The 27,501-nt window shown below is 50.9% G+C and overlaps 1 protein-coding gene across 2 annotated transcripts; it reads right to left on the reverse strand.

Moving 5' to 3' along the window:
* Positions 1-18,055: 18,055 nt before the first annotated feature.
* On the reverse strand, positions 18,056-27,212 carry Ptgr3 (prostaglandin reductase 3). Of its 2 annotated transcripts, none has more exons than XM_021648771.2 (2): positions 26,631-27,212; positions 18,056-20,959 (listed from the first exon to the last, which is right to left on the reverse strand). In XM_021648771.2, exons 1-2 carry the CDS (start codon positions 26,837-26,839, stop codon positions 20,035-20,037), a joined length of 1,134 nt encoding a protein of 377 aa, XP_021504446.1. In that variant the 5' UTR covers positions 26,840-27,212; the 3' UTR covers positions 18,056-20,034. The 2 variants fall into 2 exon arrangements, with proteins under 2 accessions (XP_021504446.1, XP_021504447.1); XM_021648772.2 differs by lacking the exon at positions 26,631-27,212 and adding an exon at positions 26,261-26,590.
* Between the last annotated feature and the right edge of the window lie 289 nt (positions 27,213-27,501).

Here is a 27,501-nt window from a genome sequence, read left to right on the forward strand (position 1 = left end):
CAACAACACCAAGCACTCTTAATAGCAGGGCCGTCTCTCTAGCCCCAGGTTTCTACTTTTTAAAAGCTATTTATTTGGATTTTACGTTATTATTTTAAATAAACGTTTTATTATTTTTTGAAAAGTTAATGCAATATATTTTGATCGTATTCATCTCCAATTCTCCTCCTCGACTCCTCCCAGATCCAGATCCACCTCCCTTCCCCCTCCAGCTTCGTATGCTTTCTTCTTTCAATTTAAACGCATCACTTCCACTGGGGCTGTCCACATCCTTCTGGGTGAGCATGGGTGGTTGACTGTAGGATTGTCAGCATACCAGGATCCACACCCTGAAATAAAACCGGCTTTCCCTCCTGTGCAATCATGAGCTGCCCATAGCTTCTCAGCTGGGCTTGGGGGCTCAGGAACCCCCTCCCAGTGTGAAGGCATGTTTTGATCACTCGTTAAGTCAGCCTGGGAAGCTGATATGTGCCCCGAATGTAGACAGCAGGCCGGGCAGAGCTCAGGTCTTGGTACGAGGTGAGTGACACCCATTTCACTGTGCCCGTGGGCCCTGAGCAATCCTGAGTTCCTCACAGCCGCTGGCCGGCGGGAAGCGGGGTGCCTGCCTGGTGTCTGGCGTGCCAGCCACAGCACCTTCAGTGCACAGGCGCACATCCTGCGTAGCCTCTAACACGCCTCGCAGAGGTGGCCATCATGAGGCTGGGGGATGATGCCCTCTGTACAGTGCTTACCTTGAGGACCCAATTCGCTGCCCTGAACCCATGTTATCAGACGCGGGTAGGCAGCATAAGCTTGTAATCAGCCCGGGAGGTAGGAACACACAGATCTGTATTCACTAGCCAGCTAGCCTAACTTAACCTACAAATTCTAAGCCCAGGAGAGGTCTTGTTAAAAATCAAAGCGGGTGGGTCCTGAGGGATAATGCCTGAAGCTGACCTTTTCAGGCACGCATGCACACACACATACACACCATAACTTAGTCAGTCATATTAACCCATATTCCACGAAATTATTTGGATACAAAGTTGTCCAGGTAGTAATGATTAATTTTATTTTGTCTATTTACGTTGTTGTATTTTTCTTTCTGAAGTTACGTTGCTGTTTCTGGATAAAGGGAAAACTTAAAAAGTACAAGTAAGGTTATGATGGTATTACCAAAGAAATTATTAACATTACAGTAAGGTCGCTCACTGAGTAAGTTGGTGAGCTGCACGTGATGTCTTGACTCCCTGCTGACACATACTGAAGGAAATTTACTTTGGGTCACAGACTGAGCGACAGGAGTGTGAGGTCATTGGTCACACTGAGAAAGATGCTTCCTTGTTGACTCCCAAAGAGAAATTCAAGAATGTATCTGTTCCCAAAGAGAACAGAAAGGAATGTATCAAGAAGGTGAGCCCAGGGCCAGGGCGGGGACATGGCTCAGGGGTAAAGAGCACTGGCTGCTCTTTCAGAAGACCTGGGTTCAAATCCCCAAACCAAAGGCAGCTTGCAACCACCTGAATCTCGAGTCCCAGATCTGACACAACCTCTTCTAGCCTCTGATGGCACTGTACTTACAGAGTGTACAGCCAAACACGTAGGCAAAACCTCACACACATGTAATGATGATGATGATGATGATGATAGTAATAATAATGAAGAAGGAGGAGGAAGAAAGGTGGTGGTAGAGGAGGTGGTGGACGAGGAGAAGGTAGAGATGGAGGAGGTGATGGTGGAGGAGGTCATGGTGGAGGAAGTAGAGGAGGAGGAGGAAGAGAAAGTGGTGGTGGTAATGGAGGAGGAGGAGGTGAGACCAGCAGTTCATGGAGCCTGGAGGTGAGGGAAGCAGAAGGCTGGGAACTATCTCTGCATTTGGCGCTGGGTCACAGCCAGGGTTCCTCCTCTAAGCTCATGTGGTGGAAACTTAAAGCATTTAGGAGTGGGTAGAGTGAGATGAGGCTGTGTCCATGGGGTTTCCATAGCTGCAGCGTCCTTTTCAGAAGAATACAAGGAGCAGTGGGAGCTGGAGTCTGCTCTGTCTCACCAAGCGATGCCTCAACCTCTTTATGACGCAGTCCCAGGCCCTCACAGGACAATGAGCAACTACCAGCTCCACAGCCTCAAATTTCTCAGATTTCTCAGTTTCCGGAACTGTGAACCAAGCTACCTTTTACTATTTATAAATATCCCCACTTGAGTATTTTGTCACTGCTCCAGAGAAGGAACTGAGGAAGGCATAGTGAGCGAATTTGTCAGCGTGTGTGTGGGGGGTGTAGCCTTCTCCCAGGCAGGGGGAGGAAAGCCAAGGCTCGATAGATGTGTGTGTGTGTGTGTGTGTGTGCGCGTGTGTGTGTGTGTGTGTGTGTGTGTGTGTGTGAGAGAGAGAGAGAGAGAAAGAGAGAGAGAGAGAGTAGAGCCTGGTGGGAGGGGTTCCTGGGTTCCTTCCAAATGGTTCTGACTGCTTTCTAGGCAGAGGAGATGGAAACCTTTCCTACCCAGAGTCCAGCATGCGAGCTTGGACAGACCCCGAGCTTTGAAGGGGTTTGGGACAGGACCAGGATGGTGGAGAAGGCTGGCCCACTGGGGACGGCTGAGCAGACAATAAATGGCCGGGTGGGTTGATCACCCAACACGGGAGAAACGGAAACATTTAGAAGTGTGAGCCTGGTGTGAGGTCCACGCAGAAGGAAGAGCTGACGTGTGGCCTCACCTCAGCTGGCTTTTATTTGGGTGTACAGGATTTGTTGTAGACCACTGAGTTGAGTTTTAGAGTCTTGCGTGGAAGTCATTACTGAAGGAGCCCATAATAAATACACTCTCCTCAGAGGCACATACTGGTTTGGAAGGCGATTCAGGCACAGGATGGAGTGTTTTGTGAGAGTCTGAAGCAGCTTCCATGTGTCTGGAGTGCTTGGATTGTGTGTTCATCCGCAGGCATCGGGGTAGTGATGCTTGTTAGGACAGATAGACCCCACATTTCCCTGATTTAACACAACAGCAGGTTTTTCCTCACACCCCAGCAGAAGCAGACACTGCTGACGAGGTGCGGCATATGGCCCTCAGGGAGACTGGGATTCTGGGGTCCTGGCGGGCCCTGGGAGTTGCTCCGCCTTGAGTTAGGAGAGGGGCGGAGAGGGAGCCATGCCGCAGAAGAGTACATAGCAGTTCTGCAGCTCAGCGGACACCTGCAATCAACCTCCCAGCTGCAGAGGCTGACGACATGTGGCTGCTGTGGCTGCTGTGACCGCAGCCGGAAGAGGCTGCTGTGGGCCTGGCTCTCTCGGGGAGCTTGGCTGCATGCAGGGCAGTGGCCGCAGCCAGGAAGAGAGAGCCCCCATTGAAACGGAAACCTTTTAGTGGGCTCTGTAAGCCCTAGAACCCTGGCGAAAGCACCACCCCCTGAGTGTTGTAAGGTCAACTTAAAGCCTGTGGTAAGGGAACAGGCCCTGTGGTGCCAACCGCTGTCTGTCCTTCAGGATTTAGAGTTCCCTCGGAGATACACCTTTCAGGATTTTTTTTGAGTGATTCTAGGCAGGTTTAATTGAAGAGGGAAAGATGGGTCCTGAGTGTGGGTGATACCACCCAAGGCAGGAATCCCACGCTGAAAAAATAACAGGAAAAAGGGAGACATCTTTCTTCTCCGTCCGTGGCTTCCTGGTCCCTAAGGTATGAGCTGGAGTCCTGCAAACATGTTCCCACCACCAAGCAGGCCTCAAACCGAGATGATGGACGCAGCTGCAGATGCAAAGAGGTGCTATGCTCATTTGACCCGGATGTAGTTGCCCCAGCACTCAGATTTTATCCAGAACAAACTTCCACCCTGTTTACGTCACAGTGTAGACGTGAACACTAACCTTTCTCGCCTGTGTTATTTTCACACGTCAGTACTGAGGTTTACATCTGTTTCCTTTGCTGTATTAAAAAAATAATAATTTATTTTTATTTAAGTGCATTGCCTTTTTGCCTCCTTCATGTATGTCTGAGTGAAGGTGTCAGATCCCCTGGAACTGGAGTTACAGACAGTTGTGAGCTGCCATGTGGGTGCTGGGAATTGAACCTGGGTCCTCTGGAAGAGAAGCCAGGGCTCTTAACCACTGAGCCATCTCTCTACCCCATTTTCCTTTACTGTTATCACAATCTTTTTTATATTCTTTTCTGTGGGTCACTTCTTTCTCCATGAAAAGGGATTGCATTTCCATGTGTGGCTACTCCTACGTGATGATCAGTGATGAAGGTTCCAAACCTGCTTCTTGGTGCTTGGTTCGGCCCCAGAACTGGAGAAGGACCTAGCGGGTCTGAGTGGGGGAGGGGGGGAACTACTTCAGGGTTGCCCAGGAATAAAGTGCAGCCAATATTGTCAAGCAAGCAAAAATGGAGGTGGAGCATCTGCCAGTCTTTCTGCACACCCGGAACACGCCTGACTGCCGATCTCCAGAGCAAGCATCAGTCAGTCCTCTCAGTCTCTGCTTTTCCAACTTAGCATCTCTGAAATCAGTACCACCGTGGGGCAGGCCGGCTGTGATGTGGCTGTGGTCCTGTCACATTCTCTGTGAGCGTGACGGGCCACTGACAACCCCCAGGCTGAGGAAAAGCCGTGTAAGACCTCTTTAGACAATAGTCCGGCTGGGTGTGCTAGCTCTTGACTTTTATCCCAGCGCTCAGGAGGCAGAGGCAGGCAGATCTGTGTGAGTTCAAGGCCAGCCTGGTCTACACAGTGAGTTCCAGGACAGCCAGGGCTACAGAGAGATCCTGTCTCTAAAATCAAAAACAACGGCAAAAAGAAGACAGTGTGACTACAGTTTTAAGGAAATCTTTTGCCGACTGCGCCTCATCAGACCAGACACACATGAGGAAAGGAGGTCTGTGGTGGGAAGGGGTTCTGGACACAGTGCTGGCTAGCTCAGAAAAGCAGCAGGTACTCCCTTAACTGCACAGGGGTGACGGTGTGCAGGAAACAGCCGGGGATCGCTGGGTGCCAGTTACCAGTCCTGGGTGCATTCAGGTGCAGGCTCTGAACTCAAAAAGCTTTTCTAGATCCCGAACTGTTTTCCTTTCCATGTGCTGGAAGATAAACAGAAGAAACAGATGTGTTCATGTAATTCTAGAACTCTCTCCATAGGCATGAGACAAAGATTCAGACAAAGAAGGCATACATGCGGGAATTTAACGGGCAGAGTTTTCTTTTTCACAGTGGTCACTAAGCTGGCAGTGAACTTTTTAAAAGGATTTTTAAAAGCCGCTTTATTTATATGTACCTGAGTATGTATGTATGCATTTGTGTATGTGTGTCTGTGTGTATATGTGTGTGTGGGTGTATGAAGCCTTGTGCATGCAGGAGATCAGAAAGTCAGGTTGGAAGCTCTGGAGCTAGCGTGGAAGGTGTTTGGAAGCCCAGTGTGGGGGCTGGTGAGCAAACTCAGAGAAGCAACAAGCGATTGTAACTGCTCCTCTGGTTTTATTTATTTATTTTTAAGGTTGAGCTTTGCCTTGTGTGACCTGTGAGGTGGTTGATTGTCACCAGGACGCCAGACTCTCTCACCAGCCTCTCATAGACACCCATCTCAGAACCCCTGAGCTGCACGTCATGTTCTCTGGCCTTGCTGCGGTCCAAATGCCTCAGTCTCTAGCTAACATATGTGTTGCATTGTATATCTTGTTTTGTTCTCTAAAGCTTAATAGTTCATATGCCTATCTCCTGGAAATTATTTTTCTGAACTATGTTTACATTTTCCGGAGAGTTGGACAATGTTTGTCTTTTAATGAGAAATGAGTCGTTTGTATTTACTGTAACTGCGGCTGTTGGGCTTTATTGTGATCTTCCTGCTCTCTTCTTTGTTCTCTACTGCTTCCCTGCACCACAGGCCTATTTGAGTCCTTTCTTCCTTATCTTATCTTAGATTGATTTTTTTTTCTCGATCTATTTTCTCTTCTTCACTACTTTTCTCAGTGAAAACATACAAGCTAGGATACATGCACACTATCAGGTCTAAAGTTGAGGAATAGCTTTGTCCTCAGCAATGGTTCTGTGATATTTGAAGTCTGTTCACTTGTGCCTCTAAGACATGTTGAGAAGTTTATACTTTTACCCTTCAGGCTTTATTGCAGTTTGTTGTGGGACATTTGCTAAGCCGGATTATCTTCTTCACTCTCATTTCTTCTTACATCTTAAGGAGAGCAGCTTCCTTTGTTTTAGGGCACAGGAGCTTCGGCAGCTTCTGAGCTGCTTCTGGTCACCTGCTCAGCTGTTTCTAGTCTGAAAATGTCTCTGCTTTGTCCTTAGTATTGAAGGATATTTCTGCTGGGTATAGAAATAGCCAGGTCTCTCTCTTAGCACTGAGCACTTCATTCAGACATCATAGCGGTCCTTAGAATTCAGCTGTGTCTTCGACACTGCTGCAGAGACCTTCTGCACCTGATGGCACCCTTGGCTTCACTGCTGTGTGTCTGGATGTGAGTTTCTTCATGTTGTCCTGCTTGGGAACCAGTGAACTCCTGAAGCTTAGAACTGGGACACTTCATCATACCTGAAGACACTACTGATTCAAACGTTGCCTCTCTTACACTCTCCTTTGTCATTTCCTTAGAAAGCACTGCTCTCCAGCAGGGTAGGCATGCCTGTCTCGCCTTTGTGCTGTTCTGTCTTCTCAGTGTGTCACCATCATACTGGGTTGTCTTATTCTTGCTTCACTTTACCATGTTCCCTTTGCCTGTCCTCTATTTTTCTTTCATCATCTATGGCATTTTTGGATAATTTCCTTTCATCTGTACTCTAGTTTATGAAGCCTTTCTTCGTCCACATCCAGCCAGCATTTTAAACCATAAATCAAAATCTCCCGTTCAGAAATTGTACTGTTTTACTTTTTAAAAAACATATCTAGTGTTTGTTCAAATATGCGAAGGCTTTGTATTTTTTCCTTAGAGTTGTTCTCCGTGGATGTAGTCAGCACTGCTGCTCTGCAGTGTGGACTAAATGTCTTTTCATGGCCTTCTCTGCCTCTTGCCTTCTACCGAGTCCTCTCAGCAGACTACTTCATCTTCTGACGTATTCCTAAATGTTACCCAGACCCACTCCTTTCCCCATGGGAGTTCTCTGGAGTCCCATTCTTCAAAAAGAGTTTAGGTCTGTCTTTGTACTTGTGGGCAGATGGTCTCAGTCAGGCCCACTGTGCTGAAATCGTTCTGGGTTTGAGCTTTTGAAACAAATCAGATGTTAAGATATTGAATAACAGATGCAAACAGAGGTAGCTCTGGCTATAATCATGGAGATTGCTTTTCATTTTACCCTGTGCTTTTGTCTGAGGAGGAAATGTCCCTCATAGGTTTACACGTTGGAGGGTTAATCCCTACCTTAGGATGCTCTTTTGTTTTTATTTTTATTTTTTTAAGATTACTTTTTTTGAAACAGGGTTTCTCTGTGTAGCCTTGGCTGTCTTGGACTCGCCTTGTAGAGCAGGCTGGCCTCGAATTCACAGAGATCCTCTTCCTCTCTGAGTGCTGGGATCACAGGCGTGCACCACTGTGCCTGGCTATGGCACTCTTTTGGGATGAATGGAAACTTGAGGAGTTGGAGCTGAGCTTCCATGTGTCCAGGGCCTTGCCTTCAAAGCGTCCCCTGTGGCTAGACACTCCCTGCCTTTCCTCTGCTTCCTGGCCACCGTGGGCTGAGCAGCTCTGCCCCCCCCACCCCTCTGCCAGGATTCTCTGCTTCAGTACAAGTTCACAGCAATGGTGCCAGCCTCACACTCTGTGAAAGCCCTGAAACTGTGAGTCAGAATAAAATTTCCCTCCTTTTTCTCTTGAATGTTCTTCACAGTGACAGAAAACGGACTAACCTAAGGGTACCAAGGGTCTTCAGGTCAGGCCTCATGAATCTGAAGGAAGTGGAGGCCAGGCAACTCATCTGCGCCTGTCCCTTCCCGGAGAAGTGTTTAAAGTGGCCGCTTTGTCTACATGCTTCCACAGTCTATTTTTGTTAACGTTATTTCCTTAAAAGTTTTTGTCCATTTTCTCTGCATGAGTATGTGCTCGTGCATATGATCTGTACTATGTAAGCCATGCCCACTGGGGCCCGGAACTGGAGCTACAGACAGTCGTGACCTGCTCTGTGGTGCTGAGAACCAAACTCAGGTCACCTTCTAAAGCAGTAAATGCTCTCAACCACGGAGACTTTTCTCAGCACCTTCCTCTCTTCTTTGATATGAACCTAGGAGGTTTAAAAAGCCTACATTAAAGAGCCTGTCAGCTCTTAATGGTTTTAGGTTTCTTTTATTTATTATTTATTTATTTGTGTGTGAGTTTGTGTGTGTGTCTTTGTGCTTGTGTGTGTTTGTGTGTGTATGTATGTATATGTATGTATGTGTATGTGTTTGTGTGTATATGTGTATGTTTGTATGTGTGCGTATGTGTGTAGGAGGGCAGAGTCTGTGTGAAGCAGTGTGTGCAGGATCCTGTGGAAGCCAGCAGAAGGCGTCAGCTCCCCAGGAGCTGGAGTTGTACACAGTTGTAAGGCCGTGGAGTGGGTGCTGGGGGGTGAACTCAGACCCTCCCTCCCTGAAGTGCTCTTCACCGCCAGGCCATCTCTTCAGCTGCCGGTGTTAGATGTAAAAAGAGCTTTATCTAATCCTTTCAGCGGCTTCAGTGGGCGCATCATTTCTGCACAGTCATACAGAGTCCCTGCGGCCTCCTCCCAGGGCAGCCGGTGACTTTGTAGTGCTCAAGCTGACAACCCCTGTACGCAGGGACAGCCCAGGGCAGACCTGACTCTCCTGTGTCCTGTGAACGTCAGTGACTCTTATTTCCATTTATGAAGGCCATTGGTATCCATTCTTGACCAACGCCCTCGCTCCACCCTCTGAACCGTGCACAAATGTCATGTTGAATGGGACTGGGGTCCTAGGGTCACCCGCCCCCCCCCCAACCTGGGCTTTACCGCTGGCTGTGAGACTTTGGGCGAGGTACTCGGACTCCCTGTGCCTGTCTGCCTCAGACTGCAAGACAGGACGGACATTAGCGATGCCCAGTTATGACAAGCCGAGGACAGCGTGTTCCGTTCTACAACACAAGGTGGACTGTAGTCATCGCTCTTGACCCCTGGGTGCCCAAACGTGGGAGCACTGGGTCTTCTTGAGGGCTCCCCATATCCTCAGAGCTACGGCTGCCCCCAGTGGCCTAACGCGCATGCCCAGGAGCCACACAGAGAAGCTGATGCCCAGGACTCTGGGGATTCTTGTGACGCCCGCTTCTGCTGTGTAGAGGCCTGTGCTGCACAGGGGACACTGGCAACAACAAAGGCAAGTCTGGGCTCGCTTGCCCGGGACTCACACCCATCAGACAGGGACTGTCCGCAGGAGGCCGCCCACCCTCATCTCAGAACCTCCAATGGCAGGAGCTAGTGGCTCAGGAGTGGGGACCAGGCAACCCACACCTGTGTCTCCAGGTGAAAGTTCACAACCCAGCGCCAGTTCTGGGCAGAAGCTGCCTGGTGACTTCAGGGCCACGGCTGTCTGCTGTTTCCCACCATGTCCTCGGGGTGGATGAGAAACCTGTCACGGCGCCCACGAGGCCTGGGGCTGCCCCCCACTGCCCTGGCCCCATAGTTGTCCACCCCTCCCTTCCGTGGTAACAGAGGCCTAGCTCCTTTGGGGGCTGGCGCCTGTCTTTGGAAACCGCTGGTCTCCCCATCACTCTATGGCCGAATCTGATGTAAAGTACAGGTTCCTGTTCACTGCCATTTATGTGTTCGTTATCATTAATAGCCATTATAATTTTTCCCGGTGGCAATTACATTGATATTACTATATCTAAATCAAAGGGGACATTACAGCAATTACTGTCATGAGTTGATTGGGAACCACCTAATTTTTAAGTGACACTATTTTCTTATCAGCATGATTTTCCTTTGTAATAAATAATATGCCAAGAGAGTTGTGCAACCAAAAGAAGGTAAATGGTCTCTGTGTGGGAAATCCAACTGCTGTCTCACACACATTTTTTTTTAATCAATAAACAGAAAATGTACTTATAGTTTTTCTTCCACGTGAGAAGAATAAAATTAAAACCCAAAGTCCTAAGGTTAAAGGATGTTTTAATAGTCTGAACGCAATCTGTAGCTGCTTCCGGTGGGGGAGCTTGAGCTCCTCCGGCTTCACACCCTTTAACAAAGTAAATGAAGAGGGCGCGAGTCAGAGAATGGGGAGCCAAAGGGCTCTGTGCTCCCCACTGGAAGAGGGGATCCCCGATCTTGGGCCCTAGCTGCAGCTCCACCAAGTGGGTGTCCGTGCGGGCTGTGCGCACCCCCACCAGAGGTGCAGGCTTCCTGAAGCTCTTCCAGACTGCATCTGGGTGCAGTAGCTGCAGCTCCACCAAGTGGGTGTCCGTGCGGGCTGTGCGCACCCCCACCAGAGGTGCAGGCTTCCTGAAGCTCTTCCAGACTGCATCCGGGCTCTCCTCCTGTCTGTGTCCTCCAGGCCAGAGCATGCCCTGCTCACGGTCAGCACCGGTGGGCACTGTGCAGCTCGTGGTTTGCGGCTCTTCTCCTGGGGTGGCATGGAGGGAGCTGTTTCCCACAGATCCCTGGGCTGTCCAGCACCACACCCTGCCGTCTGTCCCGCACTATCTACTTCTCCCTGCTGCACTCCTGTCGGGGTTCTGTTGGAAGACCTTCTCACCACTGCCTCCCTCAGACAGACCATCACAGCCCCGTCCGTGTGACACTGGGGCCTGGCAGTGCCTGGCTTTGTGGACGTGGCCTGATGCCCCTTGGTCACCTTTTGCCCGGGTCTTAAGAGTTGCTGGCCACCCTGCCACCAGTTTACACACTGGAACTCAATGTCAGGCTTCTTTCCCCAGGGATCTGTGCCTCAGTTTCTCTGTCTTTAAAACGGAGAAGACAATGATAGGAGTCCCTTCCTCTAAGACTTTCACATGGATGAAAGAAGCTGCTAGACCATTGGATACAGGGGCCTAGCTTATTGTCCGTGGATGTGTTCACACAGATGTGAAAGAGCTGTTTTCCCGCAGTTACGGTCATCGGCTGTAAGGTGAAATGATGGATTCTGTACATTTGGATAAAGGTGAAAATATCAGAAAAGTGATTCCAACGTTTTAACTATCTATTAGAAAACTTTAATAGCGCATGTGGTTCATATTAGTATTCACATGTGTGTGTGTATGTGATGTACGTGCCTGTGTGTAGGTGTGTGTTTGTGTGTGTGTGTGTGTGTGTGTATAGGTAGGTATGTGTGTGCATGTAGGTGCACACATGTGTGTAGGCGTGCATGTATGTGTGTAAGTAGGTGTGTGCATATAGATGCATGTATGTGTGTGTGTATGGAAGTTGGTGCATGTGTGTAGATGCATGTGCATGTGTGTGTAGGAGTGTGTGCATGCATGTAAGTAGGTATGTGTGTATGTAGAGCATGTAGGTGTGTGTAGGTATGTATGTAGGTAGGTAGGGATGTGTGTAGATGCATGTGTATACGGGTATGTATATACATGTATGTAAGTATGTTGTATATGTAGAAGCATGTACATGTGTATGGAGGTGCGTGTGTGTTGGTGTGCAAGCCTCAGGAATCCCCTGAAGGTCTTTGCCTCCCAGGCCAGGAAATGACAAAATGCCTCACACCTGGCTCTCCCGCAGGCTCTGTGCATCGACTTGGCTCCTAGTTTGTGCGTGTCAAGCGTTTTCAGGCCAGGCTCTCGCCCCAGCCCTGGCACTGGCGCTCTCAGTGGACAGCAGTGATGGAGCGCGCTGTTGTGAAGATCTCAAGGGAGGAAGTGTGACAGACACTTTGCACAGGGCCTCGAACACAGAGGAGCTTGCTCAGTGTCCCCACCCCCTGCCCTCCCCTCTCCAAGCAGCTGGGTGTTTGTGTCCATGTAACGCCTCTCTCCCCGTGAGCGAGGTCCTGGCAGAAGGGACCATGGCCACGTGTGTTAGAGGAACATGAAGACTGGAAACCAGGAACCCTGCGGTGGGCACGTGGGTCCCCGGGTGCCACTGCCACGCTGCCCCTGCCACGCTGCTGCTGTATCTCTAGGAGCCTGTGGTTGTGGCTCTCCCTGAGTGCTCTCCCTTGGGTCCTCGTGGGGCCCCTGGGGCTCCACATTGGAGAGAGCAGAAGCAACTGTGGGTTAACACAGTTGGGTCTCCTGTGCCCCATTTCATCCTGCATGTGTGGGTCCAGGAGCTGTAAGAGATAGAGGCATGTGTGGTAACGAGATTGTTGGTGGCAAGTCGGTGTGAGAGGACCAGCAGCAGTTAGGCTCCCTGACTAACACAAGTCAGAATGACGGGATGCCGGCCCGCTACCCCCCGGCCCGCTCCGCCCCCCCCCCCCCGGCCCGCTCACCCGAGTAATAGGGCCCCATCCCTGTCAACACGGCTGCTGGGAGATGGGCTCACCCGGCTCCTCCCTATTGCTGCTCTCACTGGGGCGAGCCTGCCACTAGCACCTGCGTCCACACACACACACCCTTTCCACACACAACCCGAATGGGGGCATAGGGCTCAAGGCTAGTTCGAACCGGACACCCATCCAGCCCTACAGTTAGGGGATGCTCCTCGGCATGGCGCAGTCTGTGGGGGAGAGTGATTGCTGAGCAAGCCTGAGGACCTTAGTTCAAGTCCCCGTACCCACGTGCAAGCTGCACTTGGTCACACGGTAGAAACACGCAGCTCCCTGGGCTCACTCTGCGCTGTCCAGCTCCAGGTCAGTGAGAGGCCCAGGCTCAAGGGAGTAGAGTGGGATAGAACCAAACATTCTACATCATCCTTTGCCTCCACACGCACACGCACACACACACACACACACACACACACACACACACACACACACACAAGTTGCATATCACAACAGACAATTACATATCACACACAGATACACACACAGAGTTACATATCACACATAAAGGCTTCACACTTACATATCACACACAGACACACACAGTTCCATATCACAGACAAAGACACACACAGTTACATAGCACACACACAAACTTATACACAGACACACATGGTTACATAACACACACACAGACACACACTTACCTATCACACACATACTCACACACAGATGTCACTGGTGGCTTTCCTGGGTGTCCAGTATGTGGCTGCCCTGAGGAAGACAGCTGATTGTGACTGGGACTCAGTTGCACACCAGCGACCACCCAGCTCTGGGTTCCTGCTCTGGGAGGCTGTCCCTCTGTTTCCACCGGAACCCAGGGAGGGATGGAGCTGGCTGGTGATGGCGCGTTCCTGCTGGTCGAGCCTCAGGTGGGGCTGTGGCTCACGCGTGCGCCCTGCAGGAGGGCTGCACTGGAGCATTGCAGTGAAACCTCACCGACTTTCTTTTTCACGACAGAGTAAGCCTTCCAAAAGGTTCTTTTCCAGCCATGACTTTCCGACCGACAGAGCGCCTGCTAAGTACGAACACACGCACATGTTCCAAAAGACCTGATCTGGAGGAGTCAGAGCCTGGGCGTCCTTCCATCAGGGTAACTGTAAACGCTTTGCTCCTGCTGGCAGGGCAGGGGCCTGCTGCCATCGTCTCTCGGTGCCGCTGTAGAGGGACTGGGGTGTAACTGGCCATCCTGCGTCAGGGGACACAAGGCCTGGTGTGACAGTGAGCTCAACCCTGAGGGTGGAGGACCTGGGACTCTATGGAAAAGCTGTCGGGTACCGTGAGCACCGGGCTGAGTGTCCGGGCTCCTTGTAAGAAGTTGGAAGCGCACAAGTAAGGGGCTGTGCTCTCACCTGTAACTGCAGGACGGAGGTCTCTGCAGACGTGGCGTGACTGAGCAAGTCTCGGCTGGAGGTGTGGTTCCCAGGGCGGCATGGCCAGTGCCCTGTGTGCCCCTGCACTACCGAGTCAGGACGGGCATTTCAGAAGGCGTCGTGTGCATATTAACCACGAGAAGAGACACCACTCTGGGGACAAACAGGCTTGGCCTTGGGCGAACTACTGTCCACGGACTGTCTCAAGCAAGGGCGACATGAGCCAGCATAAGGTGGGTGTTTTAAAGTGACTTGCAAACGATGCATCAGTGTCAATATCACTGTGAGGACTGTACTCAGACATGTCAAAAATTGTGAGTCCCAGACGCCTAAGGATATTTCAAACTGGAAATGATGAAAATCATTCAGTAAAGATTCTTTAAGTTTGTCTTCTGGACAATGAAAGGGTTTTGTTGTTGTTGTTTTGTTTTGTTGCTTTTTGTTTTTGTTTTTATAACAGTGAAATTGATAAGGGGGCTCCTTCAACTCAGCTTCATTCCATCCGCACTGATGTACTGGGGTGTAAGTAATTCCCCCAAACTTGCATTGAGTAAAAGCCCTCAAGGAGACAATTCAATTTCCAAATGTAAATTCCAGCCACATGTAGAGGGAACAGTATCGCTCCCATCCCCTGGTGAGCAATGAGGCTTCCGGCAAACCTGATTGCCTCTGACACTGTTGCTGTTCCCGGGAAGAGCTTTTCAACGCTGAAAGAAGCTGCTTCAGCTGGGAAAAGATTTGCTCTCATAAAGCTGGAAGTTTATGCTTTCTATGCATGAGTTTGAGGGAAGAAAGACAGAAATGATGAGGACAGACGAGAGTGTTCAATGTCATGTGGGTAAGAATGGCTTTTTCCCTTAGCGTTAATTACAGTGTGTGTGAGGGTCGTGCCACAGCCCAGCAGAAAGCCTGCATGCACTGGCCTCTCCTCTGTATATCCCTTCACCTTCAGGCCACCGCTAAAACCACTGAAGGAACGTGCCCTTCCCTCATGGGCTGAACTTGTAAGGTGAAATATCGGATTTCAATTAGAATAGCAAATTCACATTTTAAATATTTTGCTACAGCAGCAAACATTCTGGTGGCCAGTTATTATGTTATGATGATAGGCAAAAATGAGCATCAAACTCATTCAAGGAAGTAAATAGTACAAAATGTGTGCCTGGCACTATTGGTACTTAAGGACGTTGGCAGGAGACCTTTTAGTAGCAAAAAATGAATTGTGCAATATTTATTATTTTTAATTTGTGTGTGAAATTTGAAGGTGCATGTGTGTGTGTGTGTGTGTGTGTGTGTGTGTGTGTGTAGGCCAGAGGGCAAGTTCAGGGTTCTTTCCTCAAAAGCTCTCCACCGTGTGCTTTGAGGCAGGGTCTCTCCCTGTGAGCTTACTGATTTGGCTAGGCTAGTTAGGCAGCTAGCCTCGGAGGTCCTCCAGTGTCCACCTCCTTAGTGCTAGGATTACAAGCGTGCACCACCACACCTGGCTTCTCACAAATGCTCTAGAGATCAAGCTCAGGGCCTCCTGCTTTAAGCCAAAGCCTCTGCTCCCTGAGCTACTTCTTCAGCCCTAATGTGATACTTATATGATAAACCAAATTAAAGGAGAGTCCCGGCTCTACCAGAGTAGAGTGGAAACCTGATGCTTTGCCTGGGCTTGCCACAGTCCCATTCACTTGAAGGTTCTTCTCAAAGTCCAGCCATGGTTCTCAAATACCTGTTAGTTGCACATGGAAGGACCCTGGCCAGTGGCAAAGGGGACTGTTCAGGGCTCTCTTGATAGTCTGGGAGGGAATCAGCCAGGGTTCTGTCCTCTGATTCAATTCACTCTGACACTGGGTGAACAGAGTCCATTCCTTCTAAGCCCATTTCTGTATTTGTGAAATGGGTAGAGCCAGACCATCCTTTAAAACCTAGTGTTACCAAGTAGCATTTGGTCTTCTTTACAAAGGACAGGGGAAGCGTTTCTCCTGAAAGCGGCCCTGGTAGGCTTGCAGCGGTGCTAGGGGTTGGGCATACAGAGTTCCCAGCCATGTGCTTTCTAGTGAGTGGGACATCCTGTCTCACTTCTGTGTCTCTCCACCCTCTACCAGCCAAGGGACCTGATGCTAAGGATCATGCTAAGACCCTGACTGCTGTGTGCTTGCAGGGTACTTCGGCAGCCGGCAATGTCGCCGACTCTTCCGAGCCCTCAGCACAGAGCTGTCTTTTCACACTGCCACCCAGCAGCAGGGTATGTCCTAATTATTATTTTAATTTTGTGTTGGCAGAGATACTTTGAGGGAAGCACTCCCTTCAGGGGGCTATTGAGACCTCCAGACTCCTGGCTCGGGGCCTCTCAGCACACATGAAGAGCATATTGGTTTCCCCAAACTGTCCTCTATGCAGCTCTTACCCTGCTGCTTGTGGGAGCCACGATGTTCCCTCCTGGGATGGAGGCCGTGCACCGAAGGGCAAGTCTGCAAAGGGCAAAGCCAGCATCCGGATAAACAAACATCGCCAGTACTTATGCTGGGCATGCGTCCCTGGCTGCCGGGCCACGGTGAAGAATTAAACAGAGGCTCCAAGCTACATAATCAAAACAGCCTCTTCCTTGACTTTTTTTTATATCAGCCCTTTCCTACAAGAACTTCTTGAATTAACATATACTGGTAAGTAAGACATTACCATCATCTTGTGTTGTGCATTATGTTTGTTTGCTTTTGTGGAGGCAGGGGTGGATGGGAGCAACCACAAGATTGCTCATGGAAACAGCAGTACGGTTCTTGCAGCGAACATTCTTCCTTCTGGAAGTTGAAATGATACTATGCTAAATGGCTAGTCAAAGTACAAGATCAGGTTTATAGCAGCGTTGTGGAATTGACAATTGAGCACTGCACTTTGGCTTCTGTGTGAAAAAGTCCTCAAAAGCAAAACAAAACCCAAACTGGAAAATTAAGTTTGCATACAATTTAAGTGACTATTACAAAACCAAAATATTTTAAGAATATGGGAAGTATAAATGAGTTAAGTATAAATTCATCAAATTGGTCCATTTGGCACGTGAGCTGCCCACAAAACCCGCAGAACTCCCGAAATTAGGCTTCCGAGTGGACAGTCCTCGGCCTTACCAGATTCCCTCTGAGAGCTGCGCACCGCTCACCTACTTTACACAACCTGAAATACGGCATTTACCCCACGTGAACTCGTGGTAAAGGCATCAGGAAAAACATTCTGGTCCTCTACACAAAGCCTCATTTTAAAGGGAGCCCTGACTGGTAAATTTATGCATCCCACGAGTTTCACAGGGGTTGAGACAATACAGGTGCAAGTCGGGTGGCCATTATAAACGGTGCCCAAATAAAGCCCCAAACAGAAAGCCAAGAAGCAGGTCCCCAAGGCAGGCAGCGTCTTAAGTGACATCATCTGTCAAGTTTCCAGCATCTTGTGGTGGGGACAGAGAAAGGCTTCCGTGGTGCTGGGACATTACCACCTCCTGAGCTGTGGCACTCCTTTCGTATACAGGGCAGGGTGCTCTCTTTAATCAGCTGCAGCTACTTCTCCACACTTGCAATAGATAAATACTGAACGAAGCACTAATGCCCATCTACCCAAGCTCATTGCACCCCCAATAAACCATTCTGATGCAATCAGACAATAACAGCACATAGAACCAATCTTTTTTGGCAAACCAGTTCCTGGACTTTTTAAAAAATGCTAAAATCAATCAGCATCTGTAGTCATTGTGAAAAGAACCAGAAATTATATTGTCTGTTCTATTATTATTATTATTATTATTATTATTATTATTATTGCATTTGAAACAGGCCTAAAGGGTAGCATTGACTCTTTAGAGGTCCTGAACCCCATGGTATCTTAGAGATATCTTTCTCCGGGGCAGTGCCTTCTTTCCTGATGGGACAATGACCTTAGGTGGTAAGAAGACCACACAGAGAGCTGAGAGTTCCTTCATCCCAAGTCACTGCTCTGCCCTCGTCCCTTCTCTACAGCAAAGCTGACACCAGCCCTGAGTTACGAATACACATTTTTTTGTGACGTGGAGCACGGTAGAGCGTGGACTCTCCCGCCATCTCCCTCCCCATCGTGACTGAACAATCCAAGGGGACCAAACGGATGCTTAATTACAACACTCAATTTAAAAAGAATTTTCAAAAGAATGTTTTTTAAACTTTGAACATACTTTTGGCATTACTGGAACTGGCAGAATCCCTCACGCTTGCTTTCTGTGAAGAAAGGAACAGAGCCTGCACCATGGTTTCTCTGTTGAGGGACAGGATGACATGGGGGGTTGGTTGGTTGGTTTGAATGTTGTTTTATTTTAAACATGGGCATGTGAATTTTACTTTTACATAGCTGAATTCAGTACATTCCCTCAAAACATAATACATTTTTACTCCATAGCTTAAGGGATCCATCAGATAAAATGTTGGTCTTTCATCTTTATTACCCTCCCATTAAAATGAAGGAAACCGGGACTCAGTTCAGTTCAGAAGAGGCAATTTAGTTGGTAATGTCCTCAGTCCTCAAGCCTTTTCAGAGGGAGCGAGCCGATCAGTGAGATTTCACACATCTATCTGCATAGGAGGCAACTAAGCCTTCAGATATATACTGTGTTAAATTTAATAATAGTCTTTGATTAGATTATTTTATTACAACATTTTTCCATTACCAGTCATTTCCGGAGCATACTAACATTCATAAAACCTCCCCTCCCCTCCGTTTGTTATGTTTGTGTAGGGAGAGCGAGCAGTCTCTCCTGCTCTACTGGCTAGGTCTGAACGGGGCAGATTAATAACGGTGCTCCACACTGGATGAGCCTTGCTGTCCCCTGCACCGGCGGCGCTTTGCTATGACGAGGACACAAAGAGGCCTGCTACCCTTCTTCATAACTCAAAAGCGTCCTGGTGGCAATAGCCTCTAGTGCTATTTGTCTTTAGTGCAGTTGTGACACTTCAGCATGATCCATAATTTGGCAGCTATTTACCGTGACATTTCCCTTCAGTGCGGCCATAACATTCAGTGAAGCCATTATTTGGTTCCATTTACCATATAAATTGTATTGTTGTGCATGCATGCTAGCAGCTACATTAGGTACCTGGAAATGAGTAAATCTTGTAAAATAGATACTAACAGCTATTCAGAAACAGGGTCTCTCTGCTCTTCAGATGCAAGGAAAGAATTAAATCTGGCCCCGATTCTCGTGGAACACTCTAACTGCATTCCCATTTATTGAGCATGTTGGATGTACTGAGACCCAAGACTGAAGGATATGCCCAGTCTTCACCTACGAGTGGAAAGGCACTGCGGGGCTTCGACTCTGGCACGGAAAATGAAGGGCAAGCGGACCAGCCGTGGTGGGAAGACAGCAGTGGCACACAGGCTGGAGCTACAGCCAGGGGATATTCCCCACTCCCACCACCAGGGACCGGCCTCTGAGGGGAAGTCATGGTTTCAGATGACCTGGGCACCCACTGTGTTTGGGGTGACACTAGCTCCTTGGGGACAGGAACTAAGCTGTTTTTAACCGTTCACATGCCAGAGTGGGGCCCCTTCTGCCACCCCTGCGGTTGCATGTGTGAACTTGAAGAGGTGGCACAGAATTTTATCCTTTCTCTGTCCACATTAGTTTTCAGTCTCCCTCAACCATGGCTTTCTTTTCCACTGTTTCTAACAGTAATTTCTTCTTAAACAGACAATCTTACCAGAATGTGACTTCAAGCCATCACAGAGTAGACATGTCCATCAGACATAGCTGTTTGCTGAATCACTTTTCCAATAACTTAACAAGATTAAATTTGGAGAATTCTCTCCCCAACGACTCTTTAGAAGTTGGTTAGTGACTGATGGGGAGAAAGGGCTCCTTGCAGAGCCCATGGCCTGGAGAAGACAAGGCTGGTGGCACTGTGCTCTCACCTGCGAAGTACTCCGGCAGGCACTGCTGCCTCTAAAGCAGGAGTCTGAGCCATCTGAATGCTGATTTAAAAATCTCATCAAGCTGGGGACGTACTGACTCCATCAGGCCTCGCATCAGGAATTAATTTACTTCCCTGGAACAATAAAACCTGGAATGAGACCATCCATGACTAAAGAATCGAGTGTAAACGTTTTACCTCTTAGCTATAGAGAGAACTTTTATTGAGGCACATTATTTTTCCGGGGGGGGGGGGAGGCGGAATTCATTCACACTATACTTTTGTTTTGAGAAACGCTGTGTTCACTCTAAGGCATCGAGAATCCCTTTTCTTTCTCCGTTGCTCTACGTCATCGTTCTGCTGTCACAGCTTACTGCTGGCACAATGAGGTAATTCAACAACAAGTTTTCCAACATTTTTCCCGGCGTACATATAATCGACAGCCCGGAATATGGACTCCAGGCCAACGAACCTTCCCCCTGGAGCCTGGCACCCCAGGTCCACCTCACACGCCAGGTCCCCGCGAGTGTACAGCTGCAGCAGTTGGTCCATGGCGGCCTGGTACTTGGAGAAGTAGTGGTTCAGGAAGAAACCCTGGAGGCTGGCCGACTTCTTCAGGAGCTTGGCCGGCAGAGCTGTGGCTTTCACTGGTGAGAGTCCCGTAGGGCTTTGGTAGCCAGAGATAAACCCAATCACCAGCAAGCGCCCTTTGGTGGCCAGGGAATCCACAGCCAGGTCAAACATGGGGCCCCCAACAGACTCGTAGACCACATCGACGCCTTCCGGGTACTCCTGCTTCAGCACCTTCTCCACGGGCTCCGCTCTGTAGTTGATGGGACGATCACAGCCAATGGACCTCAGGAAAGCCGACTTCTCGTCCGAGGAACATGTTCCGATGACGTGGCACTTGGCTATCTTTGAAAGCTGAACAGCGAACTGGCCTGTACCCCCGGCAGCTGCTGTAACCAAAACCTTCTTCCCTTCTGACAGCTCCCCAAGCTCTGTCAGGCTGATGTATGCAGTGGTGCCACTAACCAGCAGGGTGAGATACTCGGGTTTCACTGAAGGCACAGGGGTGGCAATGCTAGCAGGCACCACTGTATACTCAGCAAAGGAACCAGGAGCCACATACGCCACAGCCTGGCCCACTGTGTACCTTGCACTAGCTGAGAGGCCTAAGGCCACCACCTCACCAATCCCTTCAAAACCCATGTCAAAGGGGGGCTTCACGGATGGGTCATAGCGGCCAGCTGAATAGTTGATGTCAGATGCATTGATACCAACGAATCTAGAAGAGAACAAACACCGATTAAGATTCTTTGTTATAGACCTTCATATCTGCTTAGGGTTTTAAAAAAGGCTCCTCTGGTCTCAGTGAGTGAAACAGTCCTGAAACTATTAGCACACGACAGAATGCCGGGGGAAAAAAAGGACTCCGATATGTATTAATTGGAGTTTGGGCAGATTTTCTTCCTTTATAGTTTAAGGATAATTTCATATTATGTTAATCAGCAGGTGATATATTTCTACTTCCTGTGCTACTTACTTCTGTCCTCTTTCAAAGGGAGAATTAAGGAAGAAAAACAAAAACAAAAACAAAAAAGGAAGGCAAGCCGGGGAGCCCTCACCGCAGAGTTCACTGGGAGCTCTGAAATTAATTGGTCTCTTAACAGAGATGTTAAAAACAACAGTGGGATAAAATATACCCGAAGAAGCACACTTGTATTGATTCTGGCAACAATTTAACACTTCAGATAATAACAGTAATGACAACGATATTATTAAAGATGGATGGGTGTGCAAGGTCATTCCTGTGACACCTACTGCCCCCGTTGTTTGAGACGCCGCAGCAAATTTTCTCTCTGATGTAACTATGCCCAGCATGAACACATGCATTTTGATTAATTGAACAAAAACTGGGGAGAATGATTTTGATGCAGCATTCAGCATTTTACAGCCTCTTTCAGATGAAAAGGGAAGCAAGCCCTCACTGTATTTTCCTCAACAAGAAGCAGAGCCGCAGCCTGATTAGTAGCAGATGGCTGATTTCCTTTTTGTAGCCAGGCTCACGTTAGCTGTGAGGCCAGGATTTCACCAGCTTTTCTTTGTACCCTAGTATACCTCACAACAAAAATATCTCCATGGGGAAGTGGTGGCCATCTTCTGAGAAAGTCGAGGGAACTGTAACACATAAGGACCCTAAAAATGCCATTTCCTCCGTAAGAAAGTGAGAAGATGGCGGGTGAAAATGCAAAGAATTCACTTTTAATTTAATGAACCCAAACTATCCATCCTCAAGGCATACTTTCACTGTCCATATGTAATGCCCCGTACTTCCAAATGGTTCCTCACAAATGTTCTACGTAACGATCTTTCTAGGCTGTGGAAATAAGAAAGCTGGAAACAGTTTCTTCTACCAAGTTGCTTTCAGAGGCCAGCCTGCCTTGCCTTTAATAATTCTGTAAATTATGCCTTCTGTACTCACAGATAAAGTACAGTAATAAAAAGTGGAGAAAATCAGTTTCACTCATTTTTTTTAATACCAAAATGCCAATATTCTGTTTTTTTGGAGAAGGGGTTAGCGGGCTGTATCTTATACTTTTCCCTTTAAATTTACACACTTTTCCAGACCTGACCTTTCTGAAAAGGGCTGGCTCTCTAGATCTTGATTCTGGAGGTCCCAGGACAGGCCCACTAAGAGGCAGCTTCAAGGACACCTTACCACTGCCCCACACTCCCGGGAAGGTCAGCTCCAGGAGCTGGGCCAGGGCAGGAGGCATCTTTGCTCAGAGGCTGGGGAGCAGAGACCAAGTGCTGCCTGTCTGCCCTCCACTCGAGGTTAACCCTTCCTGTTCCCCTCCAGGCTGTGCGGCATCTCAAGGCCCACAGGGGCCGCTCTCCTGCCGGGAGCCCCAGAAACTGAGGGCAGCCAGGCCTAGCGCTCGGCCCTGGGGGTGGGGTGGATCTACCGGAGAGGAGACCCTCCAGCCCCTCACCCTCACCCTCTGCCCCCACCCCGAGGACACTAGTTTGAAGGGGTGACAGGGTGTCTCCCCTGAAGCTGGAGGCGCTGCGGATGGCCAGCAGAGGCTTGGGTTGGAGACACCCGGCAGTCCTTGTGAAGATCAGCAGCACCAAGAGCTGGTGAGGTGGCGCTGCCCAAGGCCTTGCGAGCCTCTCCCCACAGCCCTCCGCCCTGGCCAGAAAGCCGCTCCGGGGAGCTTCGGCGACAGGTCTGCGCTGGAAACTGGGGCCTTTCCATCGTCACCATCCGAAGAGACATTAATGACCCCACGTTAGGGAGCCAGACTTGGCTGCTTGGCTTCCGGGCCCCAGGGACAGGTTCGTCCAAGTCCCAGAAAAGCTACGCAGTGCAAAACCTGCCACCTTGACCTGGGTTGCACCTCCATTTACCCAACTCCCCATCCCAGTCCTCTGCTAACTACCCTCTTCGCCCTCAGGGAGTGGTCCCAGCTACTGCCTATAGCTTGGATTCTGGTTCCAGGATCCCTGTCTACCCTCCTGACCGAATATCTGCCCAGGTGATAGGGACCTGCCACTGACTGGGATGCACCTTGGCCCAAACTGGGCCTTACCAGAACCTATTCAAGCCTTTCGCTCCCCAAGAAACAAGTTCAAGGAAATCAGGCTCTAAGGGAAAGAGGAGGAAAGGAAGGAGGACAAGCCACAGGAAAACAAAAATAAAACCCAGGAAAGATGCTCTGGCGAACTTGGAAACTCCCTGTACCTTCTTCCCCTGTAACTGAGAATGTGTGAGTAATGACGCAGGACCCTGGCAAACCACAAGAAGGGTACTCCTTCCAAATCGGAGTCCAGGCACCCCACAAGAGATCAATGGGACCACAGCAGGCGTTTCCCAGACACATGCCCTTCTAAAGCCACCTGGTTATTTATGACGCAAAGCGCTGAACTCCTAGTACCGGCATTGTACATCGGGGTTACTGGGGTAGGGGAAGGAAGCTTTCCTTTCAACAAACACCAAACAGGAAACCTTAGACCACAGGAAGAGCCTCGAAGGCTGGGAGACAAAACCAACTGTCTAAGCCAGACTTTCCTTGAAAAACAAACAAACAAAAACCATATAAGTCAGATGGAGAAGAAGAAGAGGAGGAGGAGGAGAAGGAGGAAGAGGAAGAGTGAGCAAGTGAGTGAGCCTGTGATACCTCGGCTTGGAGAGTGAGCGAAAATATTTTACCCTCCCGCAAGCAACAAACCGTTTATCAAAAAGCCTCCCCCTCCCCTCACTGCCATTTCTACAAACTCTTTGCATTATCTTCCACAGGAGCAGAAAATCTTTAGGAATATTTGGAAACGAAAAATAATCTGTCACTCTCAGGGAAAAGCCAAAAATAGCACGCAAGCAGGCTTGACCAGCGGTATCTGTCTCTTTCTTTGGGGAGGGCTGAGTGGAGGCCAGGGGAGCGAAGTTGTCGGGCTGTGGGTGCCTGGGGCAGAGAGGTGATGGCTGATAAAGGAACAACAAGTACTGATTCAAGAGGGGCTCTGTGCACCCCTCCACACACTTGTCCTGAATCCAGTTCTAGCTCACACGCGCTGCCCTTCTCGAGAACGAAGGCGTGGATTTTGCTAACTGGAATGAGGTGTAGACATAGTTTACTGAAAGAAAGTCAGAGGACTGAGCATAATCAAAAGCTCCAAACACCCTCCCAAACAAATGAATTTGGGCTCACTCCAGTCTTTCCGGGGAGATTTTGTTATGCTAAAGATGAGAAGCCTCTGAATAAAATTTTAATGCAATTAGCACTACTTAAGAGGATACTGGCCCTGGATTCAAATGAATTAACTATCGGTTAATAATTACACCCTGCTCGCTAAAAGAAAAGAAAACCTGAAGAACATTGACACTGCTCATCAGAATAAGAGACCTGCCTACAGCTGGGTGGAGGACTTTGGAACCAAAGAGCTCGGAGAGGCAGCTTCCAGCTCTTGGACTGGCTTCACTCCCTCCTCCTTTGTGGCTTCAACGCAGAAGTTAGAGGTCAAGTTGTTCCTGTGAAGCACTTGTAGCAAAGGGGCTCTAGGCAGACACGGAGGAGGCGGAACAGAGCCTAGAGCCCTGGATTTTAACAGCAACCTAAACTGCTATCCCCCCCCCCCAAATCGGAGTCTATTCTCTGATTTCAGGGATCCAAAGAGCATCCAATTCCGGACCTAACAAGGCGACCCAAGGCATCCAGGGGTGCTGGATGAAGGAGAAGGGAAAACGGAGCCGGTTGGAGCGAATAAGCTTTGAGAGAGGAGTGGGGAAGATCTCCAAGAGGTTAAAAAAAATGAATAGATAAATAAATAAATAAAACAAAGCTCAAGGGCGGGAGGCCGCAGACCTGCAGAGCTGGTGCCCTCAAGGCTGGGAGTCCCACTTCCCCGTAGCCGGCTCTTCTCCCACTTCACACCTTCCTCAGCCGGTCCCCCTGCGGCCCCCCACATTTCACACCTGTTTCACCCAGGGACTTTATGTAAGCAGTTTGTGTGTGTTTATTAGTGTTTACAGTCAACACTATATAAATCACAACAATGAAAGAAAATGGAAGTCCGGCACGGAACTTTGGATTTTAGTATCCGATTAAGTTTGCTTCGGAGGCGTCTCGGGTTCTCCTGCACCTTGTAAAATCCCGCTGCGGTGCTCTGCACGCTCTGTGAACAAGCTCCCTTTTAGGTCGCCAGGGCTCAAATTTTCATTCTCCACAGCCTCACCGTTTCGGCACACAATGAAGCAGTCCTCCGGGGACGTGGCCAGGGCAGGAGGCTGTCGGGCGGTCCCGGGCCACCCTCTCAGAGGCTCTCCACTCACGCACCCACGCGCTCCCACCCACCCTCTGCTCGCCCACTCAGACGCTAAGGTTCCAACAGGTTTCCAAAAGTTTCACCATCAGAATTGTCAATCCCCAATCTTGTCTGGAAGGCTGACTCTGGAATCTGGGGTGACGGAGCTGGTCTGTGCACCCAGTTCCCGGGTCGGTAAGCTCGCCTCTCGGACCTGCCAGGGGCCTAGCTCACTTTGTGCCACAAAACTTACAGCGCGGCTACAATCGGAAGTAAACCCCCACCCCCTCCGTAACTCCATCCAACTTCCAACACGGCATCCTGGGACCTTGGCATGGCACCCAGCAGGTGAAAGGGCACAGAGGTGAACCCCTGACGGTGCGGCCCAGATTGGACTCGCCAGACCTCCGCGGCACCGCCCGGACTGGGCACAGCGAAGTCCCCCGCTTCCTCCGCCTCACCACTCACTAAAGATTAGCGGGGTGGAAAATCATTAAGGTGGGAAGCCTGCCGTGGAGCAGCCGGGTCTGGCAACAACGGGTGTGCCACCCGAACGCCCGCCACGCATCCGGGCAGACACAGCCGTGCCCCCGCCCCACCTCGGCCCCACTGCCGGGCGCACGCCCCCGCCTCGCACTCAGGGGACACGGCACAGTCAAATGGCATCGACCACACCGCAGACGAGGTGCCCGGCAACACACCCAAGGCCGGACCCCACCACGGCGACAGGGGGGCACGGGAGACAGCACACCGAACAGGGCCCCCTTCCTCCAGGCACCTTTACCTGGACGCCGCAGTTTGTCCAGGCCGCTGCCGCGCCACTAAACAGCACGGCAACGCAGGAAGCGTGGGTGCGCGCGGGAGGGCCGGTGGGGAGCCTCCTTTCTGGGTCCCGTCGTTTTTATTTAGGGAGCGGGAGGGGGAGGAGGGACGGCTGGGGGAGGGGGAATCCCAAATTAAAATAACCCCCGGATAAGAGGCCGTTCGGTGGCACCGGGTATTCACACCAGCAAGTCGCGTTCCGTTCGCCTTCGCCAGATGGCGGCGGGTTCAACTTCCCGGGATCTCGCAAAGTCAGGCTGTGCCCCCGAGCGCGCCGCGGGGCGGGCGGCCGGGCGGCCGGGGAGCGGGACGGGGGCGCGCGCCGGGCTCACCGGTTCCGGACGAGGAGGTCTCCGTCGCCGGGCAGCGGCACCGGGCAGTCCCGGCGCAGGGTGACGGCCTCGCGGAAGGCCGAGCTCAGCCGGGTCGCCACCAGCTTCTGCATGGCCCGGGGGATGGCGGAGCCCTGGAAGTCCAGGAAGTGACGGGCGTACGACATGTCCACGATGCCGCGGGCCGCGCCGGCCGCGGGCCTCAGCATGGCCCCGCCGGCGGCTCCGCCCGCCCCCGCGCCCCCGCCGGCTCGGGCGCGCCCAGCCCCGGCCGCCCGGCTCGGCCGGCTCCGCGCGGGCGGGCCCGCCCCTCCCCCGGCGCCCGCCCTCCCCCGGCGCCCGCCCCCCGCCCCCCGGCCCCGCCGCGCGCCGCACCCCCGCGGTCCCGGGGCGCGCCACCAGGGTCCCCGCCCGGCCGCGGCCGCCCGCCGCTCCTCTAAGCTTTTTGTTTTGCGCCGAACCCGCCGGCTCGCCCCGGCCCGGCGCTCCCCGCCCTCCCCGCTCCCGCCGAGGCCCCGGGCGCCCCCTCCCCGCGCGGGGGCCCCGCGCTGCCGCGCCCGCTCTCCGCCGCGGCCCAGCGGCCCCGGGCGGCGCGGCTCCCGGCGGCCGGCGCAGGCGCCTCCCCTTCCCGTGCGGAGCGTTCACTTCCTTGCAAGGTGGTACGAATCAACCCCGAGCGCGGCCGGGGCGGCGGGGCACGGCCGGGGCCTGGGCCGGGCGGGGCGCGGCGGGGCGCGGCCGGGGGCGCCCGGCCTAGGCCTCCCCTGCCTGCGGGCGCCGCTCGCGCCCGGGCCCCGCGCAGCCCGTCCCGGGCAAGTTGCGCGAACTGAGCCGGCTTCCTGCGCTCGGCCTAGGTTCCGTGCTTCCCGCG

Source organism: Meriones unguiculatus, chromosome 2 (genome assembly GCF_030254825.1).
Source record: "Meriones unguiculatus strain TT.TT164.6M chromosome 2, Bangor_MerUng_6.1, whole genome shotgun sequence".
Taxonomy (NCBI): domain Eukaryota; kingdom Metazoa; phylum Chordata; class Mammalia; order Rodentia; family Muridae; genus Meriones; species Meriones unguiculatus.